Source organism: Meleagris gallopavo, chromosome 9 (assembly GCF_905368555.1).
Source record: "Meleagris gallopavo chromosome 9, MGAL_WU_HG_1.1, whole genome shotgun sequence".
Lineage (NCBI taxonomy): Eukaryota > Metazoa > Chordata > Aves > Galliformes > Phasianidae > Meleagris > Meleagris gallopavo.
This window is the reverse complement of record NC_139412.1, coordinates 4339089-4358433: the sequence shown is the minus strand read 5'-3', so window position 1 is coordinate 4358433 and position 19345 is coordinate 4339089. Positions and strand designations below refer to the sequence as shown.

Below are 19345 nucleotides of genomic sequence, written 5' to 3'. Positions count from 1 at the left end.
AGTTTCTCCTCTTGCTGTTCTGTTTCTCCTAACCCCTCAGATTTTTTCAAAGATGAGATCTTGTAACTACAATACAAAGGCAGTTTTACTAGCAAGGCTTACCACAGAAAATTGAGAATACTATTTAAGTGTGGCATTCTTCCCTGGTCATCTTCAGCATGAAGTTCAGTTGTAATACTTAAATGGCTCGGACAAATTTACATTTTCTACTTTGGTCAGTAGCCACAGGTTAAGATGGAACCAGATGATAGCATGGCATCTGTCTGAAGGAGAAAGTCAGTAGGTAAGTAGGTAAGATCTTGGTGGACTGTAAGTATCCACATGAAGCACTTCTACTTCCAGTAACTTGCAGTTGTGTAGTGGAAGATCTGCCTTCGCATTCAGCACACTAGAATCCATTTTGTAAAACAGATGTTTCTTACAATAACTGTAGTTTTGATTTCTAAGCTTTGGTGCTGAGCAAAAAAAAAAAAAAAAAAGTTTCACATTTGAGCCGTGCAATCAGCAAAAGAGGCAGGAAGGTGTCATCACGGATGTGGGTTAGGGCGAGCTGCAGCACGGAACTGTGTGGGGGGCAGAGGGACAGCAATGAATCCAGAAGAGCAAGTGGTAACGTGGCTCATTTCGTTAGGAGTTCTGAACTCCCCTAAGAAAATAATTGATGATCCAGAGGAGTTCCTGAAAACTTCTCTGAAGGATGGAACCGTGCTCTGCAAACTCATCCATCGGCTCCTTCCGGGGTCTGCAGAAAAGGTAACTGCTGTAAGATGTGTTTTGCTGGCCTGAAACCAGAGCACTGCTCAGTAAAACTGCGGGTCAGCCTGGGATATGCCTCTCTCTGGTAAGCAGTATAAGCACTACTGATTAATGCAAACGTTACTAGTTCTGGCTGAAGGTAAAATGCAGCTTAGGTTTAGCTTCTTGATTTTTTTTTTCCTCTTGCCATCCAGAAAAACGACCGCAGAGGGCTGCAGTTGGCTGAGGTAACACATGTTGGTGTGGTGGCAGGAAATACCGGGCCTACCAGAGTTGGAAATGTCCTGGTTTTGAATAAGTTCTGCAGTTTATATTTACGTGAATACCACGAATTACAGCAGCGTAAATACATGCTTTCAGACCTGACTGTAAAATATTTTGCCAATTGGGAAGCGCTGTGGAGAACAGGGTTAGGTTGGGAGTACATAAACCTTATGTCCAACAGCTTGAGCTGTTACACGTCCAGCAAAACCCATTGGTAGCAAAGCCATGTCAGTACCTATCAGTTTCCTGAAGTGTGTTCATATGGTCCAACAGTATGCGAGGTAACTGCAGGTGGAAAAAAGGGAAGGAGTCTGAAGATGGGAAATGGTAGCACAGAGAAGCTATCGAATTAAAATGTCTTCTGTAAGATACCAGCCTTTTATTTATTTTGTGAGAAATCACTCTTGCTAGCTCTTTTTGCCTGTAGATGATGGTTTGGGACACTGTGTTCTTAAAAGCCATCAGTTCCCACTGCCGTTTGGGGCATTGTCATATGTTGACATTCAAAACAAGATGCCGACCATTTCGACTCATGCATCACTTCCTCCAGTGGCTCTTTCTTCCTGGTTCGACAGCTTGCCTGCCACCCCCACCGCCCCCTCCAGAAGCTTCCCTAATTTGGCACAAAGCGCACATGTCAATATTCATGCAGGCCTTCTGACAAGGCTGTAGGGGAGGTAACGCAACCATCTCCCTGCGTTTTGTTCTGTAGTATTGTCTGGAGCCTAAAAATGAAGCTGATTGCATCGGTAATATTCAAGAGTTCTTGAGGGGCTGTGCAGCTCTTAAAGTGGAGGTAAGTCACCTTTTATTAGTATTATTTACATCATGTTGGTGTATTGTGCTTGTTTAATAAGCGTATGGGAGCCATATACCAGAGGGACAAAAACAGTAGTCGTTCCTGATCTTCTGTGCTAATAGCTTAGATAGGAGGATGGGTAATGTAATGGGAGTGGAGTGCATGGGCTGTGAGCTGACAGGTTCCTCCACGTCTCGGAGGAATCCCGATGCCCAGTTGGAAATGTGTGCAGCAGTAACAGATTCTGTCTGAACCATTGGGTGGTGAGGACCTGTTTACATCTTTTTGTCCATTATTGCAGACAAGGGCTTGCAGTTCTTAGCTTTGCTTTACTATAAAGGGGAAATAATACAGCAGCTTTTTTCACCCCCTTGATGCGTGAGATTCTGCTGAAAATGTAACGTGAAATCAATCCTCATACATGCAAATAATCTGAAGACAAAGGCTGTTCATGGCCCTGTTCCTGAACCTGTACCTGCAGGTTCTATGCCAAGCATGGTTGTATTTGCAAGATGAGAGTGGATCAGGTCAATGCATCAGATCAAAATGAGTTCAGCTCATTTTGCCATTACGTGTTTTTTACTAAGTGCATATGGGTTTAAAATGTGTTCTAGATTTTTTGTATCACAGTAGAATTCCAACAGTAAGCAAGAAATCTGTAATTAAGAGCTGTCAGTGTCCCATTTAACATGATAACCTTGGGAAAGCAAATCTATATTCTGAAGAGAACTTCTGCCAGGAGCAGTGAGTGCTCTGCAAAACGTTCATACAGCACAGCGATGCAAAGTCCAGCCCATAGTAACTGTTCTGTCCTCCTTTGAAGCTTCAAGCAAGAAAAGAGCCTTTCTTCTCCTTAGATCTCTTTAGCTAACCAGCATGACAATTTGCTCATTGCAGAGCTGTTTCACTGGCCTGTTGTTTCTCAATAATTCACTTCTAAAAGCCTTTTGCAACAGCCAGGCGTGAGAGCAGATATATATGGAAGCACGGAGGGCCTATCGCTCAGAGATCAGCCTGCCGGTCTGCTGGTGCTGCACCATGTGATCTCAGCTCCTCAGAGAGATTATTTTTCTATTTAAAAACTAATCAGAAAGTATATATAGAGAAGTCTTAAACATCTAAAAGATGAGATAGAAACAGTTCTGAACTGCTGTGCATCAGGATCTCATCTTGATCATATTGAGTCACTTTGCAGTTTTCAGATATGAGGGGTCTGCAGCACTGTGCATCCAGCTCTGGGGGTTGTTCTGCTCCTCTTATTTATTCCTTGGTTTAATTTAGGAAAAGATTTCTACATTTTTTTTGTTTTTTTTTTGTTTTTCTTTTTTTCTTTTTCTGATTGATTACCCGCTCTGTCTTTGAAATATTCTGAGCAGCTTTGATAGGGCTGACATGGCTGCCCATCCTGGTCGCTGCAAGACCTCAAGAGCTGGATAAAGCTCAGACCTGTTGAGTTTGAGTTTGAATTTTGCACCCAAAACTTTCCAAAAAATAGCTGTATTAGAGTGCCGGAGAGCTCCTGTACCCAGGGTGTGAAGAAATGGTCTGGCACTGGATCCGAGCTGGTTCTCCCTTGTGTCACAGACTTCTGTCCAGCTGCTATTTGGAAGACCTTTTGCAGTGGGGATGTGCAGAGGGGTTACTCCTGCAGAGCTCTATACTCGTGCTGTCCGTGCTGTCCTCCCACCAGTCCTGTTGTCCTGGTAACTCAATCTTAGGGAATGGAAGGAAGGCACAGGAAGGTGGGCAGCACTGTCTCCAGTTTTACATGAACAATGAGACACACACTGGGAACTCAGTGGAAGGGGAGGGAAAGGACAAGAGTGAGTCCTGCCAAGGCATGGCCAAGTACCAGTGGGCTGAGGGCAGGAGAATCTGTCCCAGGGCCAGATGGAGCCTGGGGGAAAGGGAAAGATGAAGAGGGGTGAAAGCTCCTGGCCTAGCTTCTTCTTGAGGGCGTAAGTGGGAATGATTCATCTTTGTTTTTGCTGTTGATACTGCTGTGCATACAGTGACAGCAGCTGAATAGCTGAGCATTGCTTGCTGTTGGAGAAGCACAGGATAGCAATCTTCATTCAGCAGCAGTGTTCTATTGCAGTACAACCACAGAACTGCTGGCAAGGGGCTGGATGTTGTGAACTAAGAATGGTTTCTGCGACATAAATCAATATCTGGCTTTAACCAGGCTGTCCAGAGGGGATCACAGAGCACACAGCTTGTCATCGCCATTGAGGGCAGCTGTTTCTGCAGCCAGAGCGCTTGCAACCTTCACCAAATTGCACTTGGAACAAGAGTTTGGGAGTGAGGATGAAAACCCATCACCCTCCTGCTCCCCATCCCCACTCACCCAAAGCCACACTCTGCTCTGGCTTCCCTTCCATACCTGGGGAGCACCCAAATTCCCTGCCCAGCACCACCCAGAGTGAGTACCAGGAGATGGGTGGCTCCGTTTGGAACAGAGCAACCCAGAGACACAGCGCAGAGCTGTGCGGGTGCCTGCAGGGCGGCATTCCCTCACCGCACTGCGAGGTGTCAGGCGCACACAGCTCAGCTCAGGGTTTGTGTGCCGAGCACACGGTGCTCTGAGCATGTCAGCACCTCACGCTGCTTGGATCCCTGCGCTCTGCTGCAGATTTGCTCTTAAAAAAATGTTGTAAATACCATTTTTGCAGCTTGGATTTTTCTTTCTTTCTCTACCCTTTTACCTTCATTTTTCCTGTCATCTTTCTAGTGCCTTTCCCAATTTTCTCTCCTTTCTCCTTTCCCCTTCTCCCTTTCCTTTCTTCTGTCCTGTCCCAGTTTCCCAATTTCCTTTTCTTTCTCTATTTTCTTTCCTTTTTCCCCTTCCCCTCCCCTTCCTCTTCATTCCCGTCGTTTCCCTCCCTTCCCTTCCCCACCTCCCGTTCCCTTCTCCCCTCCATCTCTTCCCGCAGCCGGCAGCGGGGCGGAGCGGGGCGGCGGCGCCGCCTGTCACTTCCCCTTCCCCTTCCTCCCCATTCCCCGCTCCGCGATCCGGCTCCGGGTCAGAGCCGCAGCGCCCGGCCCGGCCCCGCAGCAGCACCGTTGCCGCCATGCCCCGGGGCTGCTCGCCCGCCCGTCCGCCGCCGTGAGTACCGCGTTGCCCCACGCATGGTTTTGGGGCTCCCCACGCGTGACCCCTTGCTCATTTCACCCCCCACCCCGGTCTGTCATCGGCTCGGGTTATCGGCATCACCTCTCCCACTCTTGTCCCCAGCCGCTCTCACGCATTGCTGTCCTCGCCGCCTGGCCCGTTCCCACGGGTACCACCGCGCTTTGCATCACCCGGGTTGCGGGGCTGCCGGGTCCCGGGGGTGTCAGCCGTAGCGGGTCGGCTCCAGCCCTGCATCAGTTGCGTGCGAGCGTGGGATCAGTTCGTGCGGATAGGGGCTGACGCGCAGCCCGGCTCCCCTGAACTTCTCCGCGCCTCCCGGGATGGGATGCGGGCTGCTGCCGGCTTCTGGGTTTGGTTTGGTTTGGTTTGGAGGAGCAGAGAGGGTCCTCCGGCAGAGGGATGCCCGCGGTTGGGCTCCGCCGGACGCTGCGCTCCCTCACTCCTCGCGGCGGGGCGGTGCGCGTTGTCCGCCGGCGTTTCATCGCGGAGAGCCGCGGTCCGGGATCGTGGAGCAGGAAAAGCTCTTTGTAACCGAGAGCGTCAAATGGCAACCGCGGTTGTACGGGGGTTGCTCGCACCGTGAGCTCGGAGCAGAAGGGCTTTTCCTCGCTGTCCCAGCTTGTCATGTCGTTAAGAACGGAATTAGGGATGGATCGCGCTGGAAAAAGTGATTTTTAGCTCTAAGCGAGGACTTTTCTGTATGATGAGTTTATTCTGGAACGCGCTGCAGAGCACATTCACATTGCAGCAGCTCATCCAGAGGAGTTTTCCACACAGGCGTTGTTCCACAGTGGCCGTTCTGGACAAATTCTCCATGAAGAAAAGTCCCAAAAGTTGTTAGCTTGCTTTCATGCCAGGATTTTGTTTGTTTTACGTATCTTTTGCCACCATCCTTAAGACTTTCTCAGTGTGATGGCTCCGAACTCGCACCATTATTTTATGCATAAAAAGATCGAGGATGCATTTTCCCACTTTGGTCCTTTAAAAAAAAAAAAAAAAAAAAAAGCAGCCATTCATTCAAGGCAGGACTCGTTTTTCTGGATTTACTGAAGTGGAAGCAAAAAGGCACGACTGAGCAAATGACAAACCAGTGAGATGCACGCAGACGCCGCAGCCTCACCACCAGCTTTGTGCTCCCACTTGGCAGGAGGTGACGGCACTGCTAGGATTCTGCATCCTCCAGCAGCTGCCAGCAGGGTCAGTGTTACCATCTCCTGTGCCATAGAGGCTCTGATGTTGCTGCTGGGGGCTGAGGGTGATGCTTGGGTGGTGCTGGTACGGGGTGTGAAGGTGGGGTGAGCTCTGAGCAGCCCCCATTGTGGACACGTTCCTGGGTGCTGGGGTGCAATGGGAGCTGTGCTGCTGCTGTTGAGATTGGAGAGACTGTGCATTTCCCAGAGCGTGGATTGAATTGCTCTTGGTCAAAGCCTCTCGGTATCAAGTGACTGAGTCAGTTTTTAAAAATACTCTCCATAAAGAGCAGCCTTTGTGCTGCCTGGGTTGGACTGCGCTGCTGTGCGGATGGAAAGGGAAAGCCACGCGGTGAGCATCCCCATCCTGGGCTCAGAAAGGCCAATCCTGTCCCCTCAGAACACATTGATGGGCCAGGAGTGCAGAGAAGGGCTATTCTAAGGGCAGTGCTGCCCTAAAGACAGTTAATGCTCTGGTACTTGCTAAACAGTGTACTCTGTAGTGCTTTGGAAGTATTTGTACATTGTGTCTGGCAAGAGAGCTTGAGAATCACTTTTTATGTCTGTAGGATTTGCAGATCTGAGGTCTCTAGCTGTGAGACGGTGTGGGCTTGGGGTTGGATGTGGTGGTACGAGGTCTGGGGGCTCTGTGTCACTGAGCTCTGCTTTGTTAGGAAGAGGCTTGGTGTGGTTTGTCTGAATGGAGGGCAGTTCTCACTTGCTGGAGGAGATGGTAGTGCTTTGGGAGCTGCAATTCTTTGTGGTGCAGTGAGGCTGGTGCACCAGGTTCAGTTTCTCACTCACAGCCATTGCTTATTTGTTGTTTCTGTGTTGCCATTGAGTCTGAGCAGCACAAAATCCTTCAGAGTTTTGCACGTAATCTTTTCTGGCTTCCCACTAAAAAACTGTAAACACCTTACATATGCTGTATTGCCATAGCATTATACCTACCATGTTGCAAGAGCAGAAAATTCTCTGTTTATTTCTTCTGCTAGGGAAAATGCGTGTGTACGTGTGTGCGTACATACATGCACAGCCTCAATCTCTTTAGCTTTAGACAACAAAAATAGCAACATAATCTCTCCTGCCTTCAAGGCAGCAGAAACCTTTGCAGCTATCCCAGAGGATCCGCTCTCTGCAGCAGCCCAGCTCGGTCCCTGGGTGCCAATGCATGCCCCCAACCCCAGCAATGCGCCGCCCGTGGGAAACGTAGAGCCCTACCCCTGCAGGCACACAGCTGATTGCTCATCACAACGACGTGGGCGGCTCAGAGGCGAGAGGGAGATGTTTTGTGCTGAACTGACCACGTTCTCCTCTCGCAGCTGTTTGAGCCGCATGATTTGTACAGCGGAGAACAGTTCTCCAAGGTCCTGAGTACGTTGACAGCTGTAAATAAAGCTACTGAAGGTAAGGAAAAATCGTGTTTTCTGTTGTCTTTTCAAGTGCTGTCTATATGTCTGCTGGGAGGGGGGGAGGGGGTATTTTTTTGATAATTCATAGTTAGTGCTGATTTGTGGAGGCTTGGATAACTGTGCCTGATGCTGGTGGGTCAGTGCTTCACTTTTCCACCAGCTCAGGCTCTAAGGGTGGTGATTCAGAGCTGCTGGGTGCACTTTGCAGAGCGAGATTATCGCTTCACAGCCAGGAACCTCTACTCAGTTCTGATAGCATTAAGGGACCTCAAAGTAGGTCAGTGTAAAGGAGCCTCGATGTAAATGAGCGCATACCTCCCGAATGCAAATGTCAGGTTTCAGACAGCGTGTTTGAGAGCCGAACAGAAAAACAGATCCGTCTGCAGAATATCTTTACTGAATGTCAAAACAAACATCACTGCCAGATGCTCACTCAATTGTATCGATGTTCCTCTCCGTGCTTTGTGGATCCCATAATGGGGAGCCAAGCGCTGACAGTTGCTGCTGACGACTTCTCCTGTCTCTCTCAGTGCAGAGCTGCTGCTGGAGCAAAGCGAAGCGAGTCACCTCCTCCTTTTTCCATCCTCAGTGTTCAGCTGAGCTTTATTGTCCCAGTGCTCAGGGGCTGAGGGACTGCACTAAGCTGGGAATAGCATCTGCTTCTTGCCCTCGTCGTATGAGGGCTGCTCTGAAAGTAGTGCCTCCTCTCTTATGTTGGCCCATGACCTCAGGAGGTGGATGTTGTTGGGATGTTTTGTAGCTGAGAATTTGATCTATCAGTGTTATTGTGCACTTCGTATCTGTTGTCATTTCCATGGAACTAAATAAGAGGCATTACTTTCAGAGCAATCTACCTACAAACACACACATATACAAGCACAAGGAGTCCTGCACACCACCAAAACCCAGCACCAGCGTGAGAGCTCAATTTCCCTGCTGGATAGCACATACTAGGTGATTAAGAGTAGAAAATTTCAAAATCCATTGCCTTCTTTACCAACTTTTTGGCTGGAGCAAAGGGAGCACAGCTTTTGCTCCTTTCTGACTCCTGTTATCACAGCAGTCCCCTTATTAGCAGCCCCGAATGGGGTTTTGCAATCACTGGGTGAAGCTCAGGACACGGCTTTGCCATGGAATAGTTTCTATCACGTGTTCCCCAAGAGGCTCTGGGGGAGCTGGGATCCTCTTGGTTTCATAGCAAACATCTGTTGGAGCATATGCTTTCTCTATTTAAATGTTAAAAAGCGCAATGCCTGCGATATAATTAGCTGCTCAGGCAGAGAGCACCCTTGGGAAAAGTACAGGGTAAAATAAATACATGTCTGAAAAGTTTGCTTTTTGGTGGCTTGGCCACATTCCTGAGAAACGGGAGCCTGCGTCCTACAAACCACCGCTGTGGATGGGTTTGTCTGACTGCTGGGGCTCCGGGGCAGCAGACCAGACTGGTACGTCCTCAGCAGGTCTGCACCTACAGTCTCTTCTGCAAGGCATCCGTACTGTGCAAGAGACAGCTGGGGGAGCAGCACAAGAACGTGCTTCTGAGCATCCCTCCCCTTGAAGCCCAAATCCTTACGTCCTCGTGGAGCAAGTAACTGCAGGCATCATGTGTGATGTGTGAACTCAGGGTTCAGAAGCTGTCTGTCAAGTAACAGCCACACAGAGCTTGATGCTTTTATCTAAAAGAGAGGGTAGGGGAGGAAAAGCAGCTGTGATGGAGCAGGCAAGGCTCTCCTGCCTAAAATAGTGTAGGAATGTGAGCAGAAAACCCAGCTATTTTAACCATAGTTGAAGCAACATATGGCAGCAGTGTTCCATGCTGGACCAGGCATAAAATAGGACGCTGTCATGATGCAATATAAATGATACACTTCCCTGCCAAACTGTCAAAGTCAGTTTTACATTTGTTTCTAGGTTGCTGCAGATATTTATAAAAGCTTTGGAAGATAGGGAGGGGCAGGGAGAAAGAAGCATAAAATCTACAGTAACCGAGTCATTTCCGTGGGACTGTGGCTGATGGCTTGAATAAGCAGAGAAGTCTGGACTCGCGGTCTACGCCCTCTCTTTTTGGAAGGAATGAAGGGAAGAACATCTCAAAGTGGCGGCCAAGCCACTCCTCCTGGTCTGGAAGCAGCTGGAATCACTCTTGCTCAAATATTGGGGTGCTTCAGCAATGACAAATCCTGTGTTTGCAAAGCGTGTTTTTCATACCAAGAGGTTCTGGTGTTGCTGCAGCAGTCTGGGGAGCTGGGAATTCACAGCATGGTCATCAGGCGTTGTGTAATGAGTAGGGCAAGAGAGAACACACTGACTCACTGATGGCATGCTTGATTTGACGTGAATTTTGTCCATTGCTGGAGCAGAGACTGGACAGACCAGTGCATGTTGTCTGTCGGCGCCTGGAAGTCGTAATCGTGGACCTGGTGCTATTGTGCAAGGCTCTGTAGGAAGACAAAGCAGAAAGCAGTTCCCTCTGCAAAGAGCTTGCAGATTGCGTTGCTCCAGGTCCATCTAAGGAGGTGTTTTTTTCTATTCAAACAAAAATCCTCTTGGGAGAATGAAAGCCCAGCTGAGTTCCTGTAACTCCCACCAGACTTCCCCTTTGGAATGATTTTTCCACGTTGACATTCAGATTGGAGGATAACAGGGGCACAACAGCCTTAACTTTGTGTGCTGTGATTCCGGCACTCTCAGTGTCTTGATCACCTTCAGCTGTTGCAAACATTTCAAGGAGGAGCTTCAAACGTGATCCAGGGGACCCACATCCCCAGCACAGCGATGCCTGCAGGCAGCATTCTGTTCTTCTTTGCTTTTTCATGGCCCGTGGGCACTATGCTGCTAGATAGAAAATACCTTCTCTGGAATAGAGGCATTCTTAAATCTGAACAAAAGCAACAAGGGATACCTCAAAGTGCTCCACGCTGTTCCCTGCAATGACAGCACAATTGCTTCATTTCTGCAGGGTGGCAGATAGAGAGGAGGCGATCTGATTGTTTTCCCACTCTGTGGTACGAGGTGCAGTGGCAGAGAACTGCTGGAAATTATAGTGCCTGGAGAGCCCTGTTTTCACCTCCATGCAGCATCTGAGCAGGATTAGGGCTGATGCTGCTCTTTGCATTGAGGCCACTGATCAGGATGCCAAGAAACTTGCCAGAGGGTAAAAAGTCTCGTGGTCACCCTTGGTATCAATATAAAAGCAAATTGCTCATTGTGAAACATAGATCTGTATCAGAGCAGCATCATGATTTCCAATATCTGGCATGCGTTGTCAGGGTCAAGCCCAGAGACCAGTTTGCAGAGCACTGAGCTCTGAAGGAAGCAGCTCTGAGAACTGTAGGATGGGTTGGTCCTTTCCTTGTGCTGGGGGTGATGCTCCTGTCCTTCCTCGGAGGAGTCCGAATCCCTCTCTCACGTGGCTCCTGGCAGTGCTCCACCAGCAGCAATCTCTCAGCTGTATAATGAACCCAGAAGGACTTGTCTGAATAGAGACCAATTGTGCTGAACAGCTGCTCACATTCCTCCCCACTCTGCGGGGAAGCCCACGCTGCAGCTGCAGAGGTGACCTGAGGGCACTCACTTGTGAGCCAACCTTTGAAACACCTTCAGCAGTGCTTACTTGGATCCCAGAAGCACTGGGCTAAGCATTAGTCTATTTTCAGCTGATTTAAGAGGGATTTCAAAAGAAAGATTGCATTTGGATGAGTGGCCATGGCAATATGTAGAATCATAGAATTGTTAAGGTTGGAGAAGACTTTTAAGATCATCCAGTCCAACCCCAGCCCACCCTACCATGCCCATCATCACGTCCCTCAGTGCCACATCCCCATGGCTCTGGAACACCTCCAGGCATGGTGACCCCACCACTCCCTGGGCAGCTGAGCCAGTGCCTCACCACTCTTTCTGACAAGAAATACCCAACCTGAGCCTTCCCTGGAGCAACGTAAAGCCATTTCTTCCCATCCTATTCAGAATGCCTTTGGACTGCAGCTCATCTTCTTCCATCATGGAAGAGTTAACCCAGCCCAGAAAAAACCATCCCCCTTAGGTACTGATGCTCCTCCGGCTGTTGTCCCCTGTCCTTGTTTTCTCTGTGGGCTTCACTCTTTGTTTTGCAGCCATGTGGAGGGTTTGGGGTCAGTTGGGTGAAACTCAGCCATTGTTTTTGCTTTGCCAGACCAGCCGTCCGAAGGGCCATGTTCACATCCATCGGCTCTTAGTTCTGCAGCTGGAGGTGCCCACACCGACTCCAACAGCACAGCCTCACAGTCAGCAAAGGTCCTAAGGAGGCAGTCCAAGGCTGTGGTATCTTTCATTTGATATCCTATTGAGGGTGTGATGGCTGCGGGGGCTGAGGGGTGGGAGAGGTACCTCTAAGATCAAGAATGTTGTGTCCTGATCTCCATCATGGCTTTGCTGCTCTGGGTGCTGAGAGTCTGGTGGCTTCTCTTTGGGAAATGAGGAGGCTGATGCTTATCTATTTCCCATTGCACTGTGAGACTGAATTAATTCTTGGGAGGGACCTTGTGATCCTCTGGCGGGGTGCTTACACAAGAGCAAGATGTTTCTGCTGGTGTGGAGAGCAATACTGAAAAAAACAGCTGTAACAACAAAGAACAATGGCTTGTCCTGGTGGATTCTGCTTTTTTTGACTATCCACTGATGTTTTTCCATGTTTCTTTCCTTAGGAGATGACTGAGAATGGCAGCCATCAGCTGGTGGTAAAGGCCAGGTTCAATTTTAAGCAGACCAATGAGGATGAACTCTCCGTTAACAAAGGAGACATTATTTATGTCACCCGGGTTGAGGAAGGGGGCTGGTGGGAAGGGACCTTGAATGGAAAAACAGGCTGGTTCCCAAGCAACTACGTCAGAGAAATCAAATCCACCGGTAAGCACATTGCTTTCAAGGGCTGATTGAATGATAGCAGTATAATGCAGCGTAGATCCTTATGCCTTTGGGAAATTGCTGCTATTTATTAAGGATGTCAGTGTGCTTAAGGCAGCGGTGCTAATGGAAGTATGAATAGCGTGAGGAGGGGAAAGCCCTGTCTCTCACATCACTTGAGAGCTGCTTCGGCCTCTTTCCTGCGTCCTTCTGTTGCTCTGCTGGCAGCACATGGCTGCAGGACAGGGCTGGAGGTGCTGTGTGGGTCTGCTTGCCTCCTGTTGTTACGGGAGCTCTCGGGTCACTCCAGTGTCGAAGCACAGAATTGGCTTTTTGTTAGAAACCTCCATCAGGCAGTGCATTTGCCTTCGAGCTTGCCATTTTTGGCAGGAGCGGAATTGATGCTCACGGTCTCTGCAAGGAAAGCAGCAATAACTATATGGCCATAAGGAACGGTCCCCTCTTTTTGTGCATAGCCATGGCTGACTTCACAGAGTACATTTCCCCCCAGATGCATTTTCTGCTGTGAAGCTACGGGCGATATTGAGAAAGGGACAATGAGGGAACGATCCGCCTGATGACATTTGCCTTTATTGGGCTGTGTCGCGAGTGTCCTTAACATCTTCTGCAATGTGATTTTAACCAGATGTGGGGTGAGGATGGCATGCAGCACGCCCCCGGCGAGCCAGGCAGCTCACCCTGTTGTGCTTCTAAGGCTGCTATGTGACAGCAGATTTGTTTTTTTGACAAAATTCAACTTTAATTTCTTGTCGTGTCTCGAGGGCTTCCCATAGATGCAAACCTGTTGTGAGACATCAGGAGTGGTATGAAGAGTGGCTGCAAAATGCACAGCCCCCATTAGATATTGTTGCTCCCACTCTTGCAAGCGAAAAAAAAAAGCAAAGGAAGGAAGAACAAAACTAATGAGTGAGTGTTCAGAAATAGGTCAGTTTTTATTTCATTCTAAATGAAACAATCTTTGTTAGGATATCTCATCTCCAGCTATTTCCCTCTGGGAGATGATGTCTGAGCTGGAGCAGGACGTTGCAGCAGACTGAGGGCTCATCTGGCACAAGCCAGGAATCACTAATTAAGTCCGTGAGTGGAGAAGAGCAGCGTTTTATAAAAGGAGAGCAATACTCAGTCCCGTGGGGAAGGTTGGGTGGGAGAAATAGCAGCACCTCATGGAGGCAGAGGACGAATTCTCCACGAAGGTGGGCAAAGCCTTTCCTTCCCTGCCCCCCTATCTCAGGTGGGAGTGGGATCCTCACAGGGTGCAGGCACAAAGCTGAGGATGCTCTCTCCAGGGTGACACTGCAGTGGTGCAGGGAGCACCAGCTAACCCACTGCTGCTGGGGACAGCTCTTGCTGTGAGCTGGGGAGCTGCTGTCCTCGCCTCCAAAGTGCGAGACGTGTCACTCAAAATAGAGTCACTGTTTTTTCAGCAGTGTCTGCATTGCACTCTGCCGTGTCCTGAGCGTGCCCTTTGGGTGGAGATAAGCATGGACAGAGCTCCTGGCTGGAAGTGACAGGAAACTCTACAAGGGCAATAATTAGACAGTATGTCATGCTGTGCTACCCAGCTGCTAAATTTATCAATTCCAGCTTCTCCCCTGCTATTGGTGTGAAAGTAATTGCTTTCCCGAGTGTGTATGGGGAGAAAGGGCCTCTGAGGGACTCAGCACAGGGACGGCACCTCTGGGGACCAAATGCAGCCTGCAGTGATGGGTCTGCTGCAGGGAATGTGCTTTTTTGGGGGAGGAGCACCAGAGCAGGGACCGGTGTGGAGGTGAGTGTGTGTGCATGCGTGCGTGGCATCCACAGCCATTCGGCAGATGCATCAGAAATAGAAGACAAGAACTGAATGCCAGGTTTGTGTGAGCTTTGTTTCTTCAAATCTCCCTTCATTCACAGCTCTTGCATCACAGGGTTCAGCTCACTGATTGGTGCTGGCTTCAAATGCCCTGTCAGTTGCAGGGTCCGTCCCTTCACTCCCTGTTTTATGAAGCAGACAGATCACTGTGTGTTCACAGGGTGATGTCATATTTGCTGGACATGATGCAGCAGTGACTTTTCCTGCTTGAGTGAGCTGTGCTCTATCTTTTATTGATTTTTTTTTTTTTTTTTTTCTGTACAGATAAACCACTCTCTCCCAAAGCATTAAAAGGACTTGAAAGCACTCAGCTGACAAAGAATTATTACCCTGTGGTGAGTCTTAAAGTGCTGATCATACATTTTAATAACTAGCATATTATTAATCTTCTGAACTGGCTCCTTCCCTTAGAAATCACTGAAGCAATTTGTAACAATTGAGGAAGAGACTCTGTATTTAAATGCAGCTGTTGCCATTTCCTTCATTTGGGGCTGTCGAGACAATAAACCACAAATGGAAGTTGCAAAATGTCACAAAGTGAGACTTCAAGTGGGCAGCTGGGATATCAGAGTGGAGGTGGCAGCTTTTAGAGCAGTATCAGAACTGGTTGCCCAGAGAGGTGGTGGTGTCCCATCCCTGCAGACACCCAAGGACAGGCTGGACAGGGCTCTGAGCATCTGATGGAGCTGTGGGCGTCCCTGTTCAGTGCAGGGGGTTGGAGCAAATGGTCTTTAAGGGTCCCTTCCAACTCAGTTGGTTGTATGAACGAGGTGTGCTGCATGCTGGCTGCTGAGGTGGAACATCAGGATAAGGCTGGACTCGGCACATCCTTGCAGTGGCCACTGAGCTGATCCCTGCTCTGAACTGTCTGTATTTTGGCCACCGTTGTGTTTAAGTCCTTGCAAGGGGTGGTCCCAGGGTGCACACACACATCATTGGTTTGCATACCTTGGCAGCCAGTTCTGCATGCAGGGTTAGGCATGAGCCTCTTGAGGGACAAATCCTAAACTGAGATCTGAATTCACATTGTCTTCATGCTTTGCCAGAGAAGAAGGAGCAACTCTTAACACCTGCTGTCCAGGCTTCCCCCAGTTTGCAATGCACAATCCATTAGTTGTGTCCCCAGGGCTTTTCTGAGCATTCTGAGTTCTGCATTAACAAATTTAGATGTATTTATAGGCATAAAATACACTTCTGTGGCTTTCCACACTTTGAAGCTGATGTCCTGTATTCCTTTGACGGTCCCGAGTACCAAGATCTACTCAGTGCTCTGTCTCTCACCCTAGGTGTTGCAAAATATTCTGGAAACAGAACGAGATTATGCGAAGGAACTACAATCACTTCTGGGAACTTACTTAAGACCCCTCCAGTCTTATGATAAGTAAGATATAAGGGAATCTGAGATGGATAGAACTCTGTAAAATCGACCACAATTCATTACTTTCCTGCTTTTGAATGTTTAGGGACTGTTACTGCCCTTCTGGTAAAGCCTCACACCTCTTTGAACTAGAAAAAGCAAAAACATTGGTACAAATTTCTGCTCTTTCCCATTCCCCTGTGGTCGTGCAGATGCTCAGCTGTTAGAGGTGGGCATTTCTGTCTGGTCGAGGGCTGGCTGCTCCCATCCATCTGCAGGCTGCTGTGTGCATGCTTCCTGGCAGTGTGCCTTGCATGGCTTCTTCCCTTGTCATTTGTCTTGTGACTTCTCAGCCCCAAGTGGCACCTCCCAGTCATCTCTTCATTGTGTTCCTCTGGTTGGGGTTGCCCCTTGCTGAGCCTGAGCTGCTGCTGAGCAAGAAGCATTCTGCTTAAACTCCTTCCACATCTTGCCTTCCTTCCCCAAATCTTCATGTTGGGATGTCTCCAGCTGTGGAAATTCCCCGTGCTCTCAGCCTACCCACACTGCAGGCAGCAAGTGGCTGAAGTGAGAGAGGCAGAAGCAGGGTGACAGAAGCAGACGTGCTGCTTATGGCGAGGAAAATTCCAACCTTAAGGAACAAAGCAATCCCTGCTTGTAGGGCTGCTCTGTTGGACCCTCCCCATGTAGGGGACCCACAGTATGAGCCCGTGAAGATAAAGCTGTCTTTGTGTCTGCGCACACACCTTCCTCCCCACCCCTGGAAGAAATGTCATCTGTCTGTGTCTATTAGACAGCTAAACACGTGAGAAGATTAGCGTGATTAAGTGATTAAAATCCAATTAAGGTAATCCTTGGCAGCAGACATCTTCTCTGGGAGTCTGTGGTCTGTAGCTCACGGATCATGGATTTTGTGTTTCCCTGTGATGTGTCTGGGGAAGCAAATCCTTGGTCCTTTTTGGAAGGGCTGCTTGCAGACACCGTGGGGCTATGCTGAGAGCTCTGCTTCGGTGCTGATTGGTGATTTGACTCTTCTAGGCTCAGTGCTGTGGACATCGCGTCATTGCTGGGAAACGTGGAGGAAATCAGTGCATTTCAGCAAACCCTGAACCAAGCCTTGGAAGATGTTGCAAAGTAAGCTTATGCCACTGCACTGGGGTTGCTAAGCTATTAAATTGCAGCTAAAAATAATAGAAAGGCCCATTCATGGACACTCCTCCTCGCTTGTTAAATATAGAAAATAGCAGGATTGAAGAAAGGCAGCAGGTAATGCTTTGGTAAGAAGGAGAAAAAAAGTTGACGTTTCTACCATTAAGGTGTCTGCTGAATACTTGATATGAAAGCATCACCAGCCCAAACGTGCAGACGTGTGCAGTGTATGAGATCTGGCAGGGATGAAGATGGAGGTTGCCAGTGAGCAAAGAGCAAATGCTCAGAGGTGGTGCTTTCCTTTGGGAGCCAGCTGCAGTGGGCTGCAGCATCTCACCTGCTGGGTCACCCTGTGTCCTGAGCTCTGGTGCTCAGTGATACCACAGGACCTCAGTCCCACCTGAGGACCTTCCTTTTCCTCCTCCTTCTCCTCCTCGAAGTGAGAGGTGTAGGTGCACCAGCTGTGCAGGGACCCTCGGGGTCCCCACACAGTAGTAGCTCCTGGGCAGATAGGTGAGCGTGTCATAGCTGTAGGGTGCAGATGAAGATCCTCAATAACAGCATGTTGGTGTTCTTAGGCTCCCTGAGAACCAGCAGCGTGTGGGAGGCTGCTTTATGAACCTGATGGCCCAGTTCCGCTCCCTGTACCTGACGTACTGTGCGAACCACCCTTCTGCTGTCAATGTCCTCACGCAACACAGGTGGGTGATGGAGGACATGGCTTTTGCCCCAGGTGTTGCCAACGGGGTGAGGAGACAGCATGGGATCCCACTGCTGGGAAAACTGCTAGGGGTCTGGGCTTTCCATTTGCCTCTTTCAGCCCTGTGCTTGTTATAGTCTAAAGGATCTGGGTGCTACTTCAGACTCATGGCTGCAGTGCTCATCCAGACGGGAAGATGTTCCCCTGTGCCACAATACTTTGGGCACATTGTTGCAAAGGGAGGATGTTCATTAAATCACCCCAAGTTGCCCACTTTAATGACTGAGCTGCTGTTTAGCTGGCTAGTTGCTCTGCAGTAACAACACCTTCCTTCTCTTGAGCAGACACCTGAGTTTGTATAAGGCTCTGCTAAAGAGCATGCTGAGCTGAAAGGCTGCAGCTGTGTCATCCGTGATGCGGCTCAGCTGTCCTCCCTGCAGCAGTGTCACAACCAGGACCCTGGTCATACTGTGTAGTTCCTCCCTTTCTATAATGGACACTCACAATACAGTTTGTTATCTGCTGAAATCCAACCGTAGTTCAGCCTGGCAAAGCCTTGTGCATAAGCACCCGCACCCCCATGCAGCATTCCCACTTCATTGCAGGGTATCCTTGCAGGGGAGGGTGGACTGCCTTTAAGAAAGCAGAGCTCAGAGCAGAGCATTGGCTCTGGGAGCCATCGGGAGAGCGTGCGAGGCAGCAAAACACAGCCCTGCTTCTTGTTGTTGCTTCTATTTATAGTGATGAGCTGGAGAAGTTCATGGAGAGCCAGGGTGCGGCCAACCCAGGCATTCTCATCTTAACCACGAGCCTCAGCAAACCCTTCCTGAGGCTGGACAAATACGTGACGCTTCTGCAGGAGCTGGAGCGGCACGTGGAGGTATGTGGGATGCAGGACCACCAGGCAGGTCATGCCCTTGGGTGCCAGGGCATAAGGAAAGCAGACCCAATAGGCTGCTTTAAAATGCTTTGGCTTTTCCCTGTTCCAGAATTAATTAGCAGGTAATTACTCAACAGACTTTTAGCCCTGATTGTTCAAATCCACATCTGTGCCTAGGAGACCCTGCGCTATGGTGGGAGAGGTCCTCCATGTAGCTGCCAGGGAAGAGCTGAGCCTGGCAGGGAGCTGCGTGCTCTTGGCAGGATGCTGTGGGGGGTCGACAGTGGATTCGGGGACACACACGTCACTTATTTCTCCTAGCTTCTAAGCTGAGTGTGGGAGTGGAGGTTTTATTGCATGAGTCAGTAGGATTTAAGTTGTGATGCCCTGGGAGAAGTGTGGATGTATGCAGCGTGGATGTGTACCGCAGTGTTCCCTGTACTGCTGCACAGCTGGAGGTGGGACAGGTCTGTTCAGGGCAGCTCTTGGCTCTTGTCCTGGGCTCAGAGGGGCTCTGACAGCTCCATCACACCCTGGATACCTTATGAATTGCTTGGCATGAGATCTAGATTGTGAAGACCTTACAGTGTAGGGCCGTGAATGCCCAGCTGCTGGGAGCATACCAGCACGCAGCAGCAGCCAGAGATAAGAGGCAGCATCCTGCTTCCCCCTCTCTGGCCCAAGATGTGTCTTAAACCCAGGGCTGGAACTGCACCCCTGATGGGAATTGCCTTGCATGGGAGGAATCACACCCTTGATGGTGCAGTGGAATGCAAATAGAAGTTTCCTTTGTAAATGTGAGACCAGAAATCCACCCTACATGTTTGAATCGGTTTTCTCTCCTCTTACTCTGTCTGCTTTATGCTCATTAAGTTAGTCTGTGGGGGTTCCTGGGTGATTTGGGCTGCCTCTGGTTTTGCTGGGGCTATGGGGCACATATGGTGCAGGTCT

The 19345-nt window shown here is 49.3% G+C and overlaps 1 protein-coding gene across 2 annotated transcripts in view; it reads left to right on the top strand.

The window, feature by feature from the left end:
• The first annotated feature begins 560 nt into the window (after nucleotides 1-560).
• Nucleotides 561-19345, top strand: part of ARHGEF6 (Rac/Cdc42 guanine nucleotide exchange factor 6) — a 30762-nt gene continuing 11977 nt past the window's right edge. Inside the window, exons 1-10 of one of the 2 annotated variants that reach the window (XM_031554648.2) lie at nucleotides 561-753; nucleotides 1733-1816; nucleotides 7465-7549; nucleotides 11726-11853; nucleotides 12237-12438; nucleotides 14573-14643; nucleotides 15595-15689; nucleotides 16704-16799; nucleotides 17393-17515; nucleotides 18256-18394. In XM_031554648.2, the coding sequence (XP_031410508.1) occupies nucleotides 589-753; nucleotides 1733-1816; nucleotides 7465-7549; nucleotides 11726-11853; nucleotides 12237-12438; nucleotides 14573-14643; nucleotides 15595-15689; nucleotides 16704-16799; nucleotides 17393-17515; nucleotides 18256-18394 (1188 nt within the window). In that variant the 5' untranslated portion in view covers nucleotides 561-588. The remainder of the gene's footprint in view (nucleotides 754-1732; nucleotides 1817-7464; nucleotides 7550-11725; nucleotides 11854-12236; nucleotides 12439-14572; nucleotides 14644-15594; nucleotides 15690-16703; nucleotides 16800-17392; nucleotides 17516-18255; nucleotides 18395-19345) is intronic. The other variant, XM_010715212.4, reaches the window with a different exon arrangement.